General features: G+C 38.6%; 1 protein-coding gene across 6 annotated transcripts in view; it reads right to left on the bottom strand.

Moving 5' to 3' along the window:
• Positions 1–453: 453 nt before the first annotated feature.
• Positions 454–8410, bottom strand: part of LOC107591820 (nuclear transcription factor Y subunit alpha-like) — a 9770-nt gene continuing 1813 nt past the window's right edge. For 4 of the 6 annotated variants that reach the window (XM_016281086.1, XM_016281090.1, XM_016281091.1 and 1 more), the window contains exons 3-8: positions 7392–7538; positions 6963–7094; positions 6570–6672; positions 4747–4907; positions 3422–3595; positions 2415–3335 (exon numbers count right to left, since the gene is read on the bottom strand). In XM_016281086.1, the coding sequence (XP_016136572.1) occupies positions 3129–3335; positions 3422–3595; positions 4747–4907; positions 6570–6672; positions 6963–7094; positions 7392–7538 (924 nt within the window). In that variant the 3' untranslated portion in view covers positions 2415–3128. Of the gene's footprint in view, positions 1506–2414; positions 3336–3421; positions 3596–4746; positions 4908–6569; positions 6673–6962; positions 7095–7391; positions 7539–8410 lie in introns of those variants that run through there. The other 2 variants (XM_016281089.1, XM_016281087.1) reach the window with 2 other exon arrangements.

Raw genomic sequence — 8410 nt, 5'->3', positions numbered from 1 at the left:
TCCGAGTTGAATCTAGTTTGAGAAATGTAGGCCCTATTCTTCTCAAAACGTATTCAGAATGTTAACGGGAAACAAATACGAATTGAATGACCTGTATAATATAGGATTGAAATTGACAGTTGACACAAAAGTAAAAAAACAAATCTGATATAATTTACTCAAAAGGTTGCATCTTTTCCATATTATGAAAGCAAACGGTGAGTGCTGCTAACTCTTTTTGCAATCCATTAAAGAAAGTCATACAGATATGAAACAGCATAAAGGTGACTAAATTATTATACATTTGTTATAATAGTAAGAATTACTGGGCCCCAGCCCCATGGTTGAGAGTCACTGCTTTGAAATATCTGATTTCAATCACAGCTACGTAGATTAAAACAATCTGAATTTGGATCATTTACAGCCTTCTTGTGCTCACAAAGATTATAATAATAAAGACAAGTTCACAAAGCATGATCTTTCACAATGCGTTTCGCACACAATTTTTTATCAAAAATACAGGTTAGATGACTTCAATGTCCAACGTAACTCAAATTGCATTTCCAAGTAGGAACTAGGATTACAGTAACTGGATACACAAACCTCAGTCAAATTACAAATGATTGTTGTATCAAAACATTAATGTAAAATGACTTCATGTTATGGGCGAAACCTGTATAAAAGCTTGGGAAACAAGAACACCCTATATGACCAGTGTTTCCTTGGTGATGAGGACCGATTTCCAAAAAATGTTGCCCTTTTCCCCATGCCAAACATGTACTATACACTGAACAACACCACAATTAGCTTGTAAGAGATAAACCTACATAATTTCCATGTAACTTCCCACTTATAAATTCATAGGCCTGACATGAACTGTCCATAATGCTAAAAAAGTAGAAAATCAAACAGACTGCCTTGGTCTTCATGATGCAATTAATTGCAGAATATCCTGGTTTGTTCTACTGCCACCTTTGAAAAACATCACGGTAAATGAGTCATTACTAACTGCGTATTCGCAGTCGCTCTGTGGTTCAATCGACGCTTTGCTATTTATTTGCTTTTTAAACCGCAAGCTGAATTCATTACGCTGCACATTAACAGTAATGGCTCTATGTGTGTCCTCTGGAGCAAATACAAGTCCACAGAGAGAAAACAGATGGGCCCCTCCTTTCAGTAGAAGACATGAGACAGCAGGAACACAGGTTAGTCACACTATCACATCATAGAGCAGCACATTCCACAACCTGTCGTTTTGGCAGACTGGCTTCAATATAAGCTGTTTTTAGACTAACGAGAAAGTTTTGAGTTCTGAAAATTACAGGATGTTTTTATAGTTCAAGGAACACAGGTCACGATGACTTAGGACTGTCTGTTAGTGTTGCGTTGGAGACGGTGATTCACACTGGTGTAAATTTGGTCCTTCAGAGTTACTTAAAAAACACACAGTAGAAGTTCTAGTGCTATGACACCCGGATCATCTGGACCACGGCCTCATCTCCAGTCTGGTTCTGGTCCTGTTGCTCCTGCAGGGGAACGGGAGAGGAAGAGGGTCAATCATTACCCTCACGCCTAATTCAGATATGCTTCACTCAGCACCTCTAGAACACATTTCACTCACAAGCGTTTTCACTAGGGTTGGGACACCATGATTTATAGCATCAAGTAAAGCACTGAATAACCAAGAAAAAACAGTGAAAGGTTTATGTTTACCAAGCTGTCACATCATGGATTTCAGGGAAATGGCAGCTATTTAGACTTCTGTTCTATAGAGCGGTTTAACGTTACAGACTTCATAGCAGGTATCTGTTCTTTTCTAGTCAGGGAAGTATCTGGAAATATTTTTAAATCCCAAAACATTTAAGAGTAAAAATGACTTGACAAGACTTGATAAACAGGAATATGCATCACAAGCCACTACCGTTCAAAAGTTTGATAAGATTTTAATGTTTTTCAAAGTCTCTTATGCTCACCAAGGCTGCATTTTTTTGATCAAAAATACAATGATGCATGAAATACAATGAAATATTACTGTTTTATATTTTTAATTGTATTTATTCCTGTGATGGCAACGCTGATTTTCAGCAGCCATTAGTGCAGTCTTCAGTGTCGCATGATCCTTCAGAAATCATTCTAATGTACTGATTTGGTGATCAAGAAACATTTCTTATTATTAGCAGTGTTGAAACAGTTGTTCTGCTTAATATATTTGGGAGACTGATAGATTTTTTTAAAAGAACAGCATTTATGTGAAATAACATTTGTAACATTTCTGTTACTTTTGATCAATATAATGCTGAATAAAAGTATTGATTTGTTTTTCAGATTTTTTTTTTTTTTAAATAAATAAATAAATAGAAAAAACGTACTGATTCTAAACTTTTGAACAGTAGTCTAATTTGGTTGCAAACTTGTTTAACCCTTTGGAAGTCAGCCAGAATGTTTATTCAGAATAAAAATCACAGCATGTGACAAAAATGAACACAGTGACGACACTGCATAGGTATGAAATCCAAGCACAAGGACAGAACCAGATCCAATAAAAAAACAACAACAGTAATGCTTCCTCAAATGAAATGTAGAAAACAACAAAAATATATATATTCAAACAAATCACATTTCTTTTAAACTGGTCTCTCAAAAAAATCATTTTCATATTTTTAGGTAGTGACTTCATAATTGAAACTGACAGAGTTTGCCAATGACAAAGCATTCATGCTTTCTTAAACCTTCATGCTGTTAATAATAGTGCTTGGACCAAACAGACAATCACGTGATAAAGTCAGTCACAACACATTAGCAATTCTCAGTCCTGAAGAGCTGCATCAGTAGAATGCAGGGAATATCAGTGTTTTCATCCTGATTACGTCATAACAGTGAAGAGATTATCTTTTTCTTGTTAAATATGGCAGAACAGGAAATCTAAGTTCAGATAGACAGGTCATACAATACCACACAGCAGATTTAGCAGATCATGCAGTCTGTACACACAAATTTTTAACTAGCAATGAGACATGATGGGACAGACTCAAGCAGCCAACAAGCACAGGAAAAAGCAGGAGGTGATGCGTGCAAGAGCAGCCAATGACAGCATGTCACACAAAGAAAGGAGCGAGAATGAATCTGCTAAGGAGAGCAAAGATGAGCGTCTATGCGAGGGGTGAAGTGTGCTCAGGCAGCCAATGTGAGCTCGCGAGTTCGGTGGCATTGCGTAGGTCTTCCTGCTTGACATGGCCCTGCGCTCTCACCTGCATGGCCAAAGCCATTTCTTCTTTCTCTTTAGGTGAGAAGAACCGTCCCCCGTCGCCACGCTTCCGCTGCATGGCGTGTTTGTGCCGTGACTCGTGAAGATATTTCTGTAGGAGAGTAAGGAATCAGCCTGGATATAAGGCATAATTCATGTCAAAATGCCTATTTTGGCATTCAGAAGAGGAAGACTCACCCTTCTTTCTTTAGGGATCTTGCCCTCTGCCTCTAACTTGGCACGAGCCTGGCGTCTCTTTAAGATACGGTGATATTGCTTGGCATTAACATACAGCGGCTCCTCTTCGAGCATCTCGGTCCCTGGCAGAGGGATTCGTTGGATGGCTGGCACAGCACCACCACCCGGCACCATCTGGCAGAGCGGGCAAGAAAAGGGCACGAAGAATTAATTTGGTCTGCAATGTTCAAAACATTTAATCAATCAATAACATTTTTAGCAATCCAGTGATCAGTCAAGTGACAATTAACAGCTGAGAACAGAACACAGAACAGCTGAGTGGATCATTTGTGAAGAGACGACGGGCAGATATCACCCGTACACTTGAATCAGTGCTAAAGATTAACACACAGTGGATGGAGGTCGCCATTTTCCACTTCCTTCTGAGTAAATCATCAAATCCTAGGAAGATTCCTGAAACTAGGATTTTTTTTTATTTTAAGACACTGAATGCTATTATGTATGTATTAAAGGAATAGTTTGTCTAAAAATACTTATATACTCTGTCATTATTTACGCCCTCATGTTGTTCCAAACCTGTATGATTTTATTTCATGGGACACACAAACATTTTTTTTATCCTAGTCATTTTTTAATGTAATGAAAGTGAAACCGGGGATCCAGGGTGACAAAGGACAAAGAAAGTACCATTCACATTTCATAAAAGTGGTCAGTTTGAATTTAGATTTGACAATATGGCATTATATTTCAATTCAAATCTTGAAGTCAATCAATAGCTTTTTGAGATAAAGAGACCAAATTTAAGTCACTAATCACCAATAAACGTATTTTCCTGTGTAGTTCTCATATCTAATTCCCACTTCTGCATATTCAAACGTGCCACATCATCATCAGTTCATCTGAAACAAAATCATCTATGACTGCTCACATCCAATTGAAATCATTTAATCTAAAGGTGTCATTTTTGCATTTCAGTGAATTACTTAAATTTCACCACTTTTTTGATACTTTTATGGTACTTTTTTGTCATTTTGAAACTTGCCAGCCCAGATCCAAGATCCAGATTGTTTTCTTTGTAACTGTAACTGAAATAAAATAAAATATAGATATCAGATGAAAACTAAATTAAAACTAAAATTAGAAATGTGACAACGAAATGTATAAACATTAGGGTGAACTATCCCTTTAAGGTAAAATCACTCGTATGTCTGCATGTGAAAAGGGCTAGTCCAAAAGCAAGGTGATTGAGACTTAACACAGCATGCATACCCCCCACACCTGTGATGATGAATGAATTAAAGGGATGGTTTAAGTTTGTTAGATACCTCATCGGGAGGTCTTACCATGACCATTCCCCCAGCGTTCACCATGTTTCCAGATACTGGCAGAGTAACGGTAACTGTGCCCTGCCCGCTGTTGGTTGTGGAGGTGTTAGCCTGGACAATCTGAGTGCCAGCCAGGGTGCCTGCTGGGATGGTGATCATGCCTATGGATGGGAGATAACAAATAGTTCTAACCTGCATAACCTTCAGAACAAGTGTGTAGAATGGTATAATCACTAGGGTTCTGTCGATAGACGATAGTATCGTGTATCGAAGATAGTAATTATAAGCCGAATTATAAGTCGCCTAATAATAATAGTTTAATACATTAATAGGAGAATGAGCATAATATAGTCTTGACTATCAACAAAGACATCTGCTATCGTTGATAGTCAAGACTATATTATGCTCATTCTCCTATTAATGTATTAAACTATTATTATTATTATTATTAGGCGACTTATAATTCGGCTCTTATAATCAAATTGCCCTGCAATTTCACATCAGCTTCACACACTCGCACAAATGAGGATTAGAGCCTGTAGCCGGGGGAAGGAGTCTCCAACCACAAACACAGCCGTATATCGTCTGCTGATATAAGGTATTTCATTGCACTTTAACAAGTAATCTGAACGGCCTATATATGTGCAATATTTTACCGAGCCATCACTAACTGAGTTTAATGCCACAGTTATGCTAGAAAGCATCTCATTCTTGTTTCTGTGGCGGTGCGTCGGGCTCGTCATGGGGGGCGCGGTCCAGAGCGCTGTATGACTGATGTAACAACGTGTTTGTTTATGTCCAATATTTAGTATTAAACTGTTGGTCTTTAAAATAAATCTACTTTTGATTTTCACTGTTGACTGATTTTGCAGACCTTTTATACTGATAACGTCTGTGTGCCGATGCGGCAAACTTGTCACAGGACGCGCGGTCCTAATAGCAATGTATGACTGTTGTATCCGAATATATATATATATATATATATATATATGGAGTTCACCAGAGCTTCACAGGTTGCCACTAGAGTCCTCTTCCACTCCTCCATGACAACATCAAGGAGCTGGTGGATGTTAGAGACCTTGTGTTCCTCCACCTTCCGTTTGAGGATGCCCATGCTTGGCCAATCCATCACCTTTACCCTCAGGCATCTCATTCTTGTTTCTGTGGCGGTGCGTCGGGCTCGTCATGGGGGGCGCGGTCCAGAGCGCTGTATGACTGATGTAACAACGTGTTTGTTTATGTCCAATATTTAGTATTAAACTGTTGGTCTTTAAAATAAATCTACTTTTGATTTTCACTGTTGACTGATTTTGCAGACCTTTTATACTGATAACGTCTGTGTGCTGTAGCAAAGTGTCATTTCTTCAGTGTTGTCACATGAAAAGATATAATAAAATGTTTACAAAAATGTGAGTGTACTCACTTCTGTGAGGTACTGTGTATATATATGAACTAGCGGTTTTAACTCATTTTATATTTAATATGTTAGTTTATCAGTATGTTTGAAAGTATATTATTTAGATAAGTGGTGCTTCCACACTCTCCCCCGTGTGCGGTTTAAAACACCAAATAGTTATGAAATAGCCTATGACAAGTACAGAGAGTCTATTTCTTGCCCCCACCCACACACGATAATATCGTGTATCGGTGATCTCACAGGCTGGCGATATGACGATTTGAAAAATGACCATATCGCCTAACACTAATAATCACACTTGTTAAAACCCTGAATGATAACCCATTTTATGTTGTTCATATCAGATTTAATGTACATTAATAGAAGAAAGATAAACCAGGTGTAGATATAGTGTGTATTTAAATACCCTGCTGCAGAACTGTGCCATCAGCGTTCACAGGCTGGTATACAATGGTCTGTCCTTCAGCTGTTTGGGCAACATGCTGTCCATGAACTGTAATCTGCTGCCCCTGTGAAACACAACACAAATTAATTTATCCTCTATACAACAAAATCTGTGTGAAGTAATAAAATCTGCCTTATAGGCTGCACAAACTCTGGTCATTATAGTTAATAGGGCAGCATTCTCTTAATTAATGTATGATATAATATGAATCAGGGGGGAAAAAATGGGTACATGGTTCCCACATAATTTTAAACAAAATTGTATTAATTAGCAAAATTTTCCAAGGCCTGAAATTTCCATAATATTTCCAGGTCAAAGTATAGTTCAATTAAAACTATTGAGTGTGTTTGAGACCTGATTCTGGCCTGCGGTAATGGCAGTCTGGGGCTGCTGTATGATGATCTGCTGAGTCTGACCCTGCTGACCCTGCAGCTGGAAAGTTTGACCACCCTGCAACTGAATCTGTCCCGGCTGAACCAACTGGATCTACATATACAAACAAATCAGAAATAACATATCAGATATAAATTTCAATAAGTCAAGAATTCAAGAACAAATATATGTTTGTAAATGCAGACCCTGAAAATCATATCAACTATGTAAGTGTAAAAATAACTAAATTAAAACCATCGTCCATTGCTTCATAAAATATGTGCACTGATAATAAAATTAGCAGAGGGATATTTAGATGATTATACTGTTAAGTATAATAGGACAATCTATAGATATATTTAAGTAGCTTTTCCCACATTGAGGAGTGTTGACGAGCAGAGTTGCACTTACCTGCTGAAGGCCTTGTGCTCCAGACATGGGCACCTGCATGATTGTCTGGCCCTGAGCTCCAGACATGGCCTGTACCATGATGGGCTGACCTGAGGATGTAATCAGCTGCCCACCACTCACCTGGACCATCAGCGGCTGACCCTGGACCTGAGCGCACACATACACTCACTGAACGTTAGCATGGGGCCAAAGGGTCAGAAATAGACATTCAACACAATATTAGATCTGCACGATGCAGCTTTAGGCATTACACAGGACTTATGGCAACATTTATGGAACCTGAAAAATAAATTTTAATAGCCATGTTTTTCTGGTTACTTTATAATAAATAATATGAATTAATAAGGGCCCTATAAATTGGCTGTGATGAGGCAGACAGATTTCCATTCCATGTTTGTATTCTTAAACATGATCATAGTGAGAATCCACTCAATGGACAATCATGCAGTTCATCAAAATCCATACAGTGCTGTGAACTCAGATGAGTTTGATCAGTATTAAGTGGTTATAACATGCAACACACACTGAAGACAAACACAAGTGATCTTATAGTACTGTCTCCTAACAAGACCTTCTTTTCCAGACACATTAAAAGAGGTGAATCCCTTTTCAGAATGTGTCCTGAGCAGTTGCTTTGACTCCACGGGCAACATGGAACATGGCAGAAAGCTCACTGGATGATCCGGATCACGATTTGTTGTAAGTAAAAGCAAGTCATGCTGGACGAGCTCACATCCTCACAGACAGTGTGACATGACGCATGCAACATCACAAGCCTGAAGGTCGGAGTTCACACAACTACCTGGAGCGTCTGCACTTGCTGGCCTGAAGCCGTAGCGACAGGTGCTTCTGTTTGCAGCTGTACTGCTGTTACGGTGCCCTGAGCCTGTGGACAACCCACATCACACCTTGCTCTGCATCATCTCTTACAGAAATGCATTACTAATATATGTTTGCCTTATTTTATACTTCCTAATCTAATCCTCTAATTCACGCTGTCCATTTCAGATGGATATTCT

Source organism: Sinocyclocheilus grahami, unplaced genomic scaffold, assembly GCF_001515645.1.
Source record: "Sinocyclocheilus grahami isolate Dianchi unplaced genomic scaffold, SAMN03320097.WGS_v1.1 scaffold146.1, whole genome shotgun sequence".
NCBI lineage: Eukaryota > Metazoa > Chordata > Actinopteri > Cypriniformes > Cyprinidae > Sinocyclocheilus > Sinocyclocheilus grahami.
Note: the sequence above shows the minus strand (reverse complement) of the source record. Positions and strands in the feature narration are given on the sequence as shown.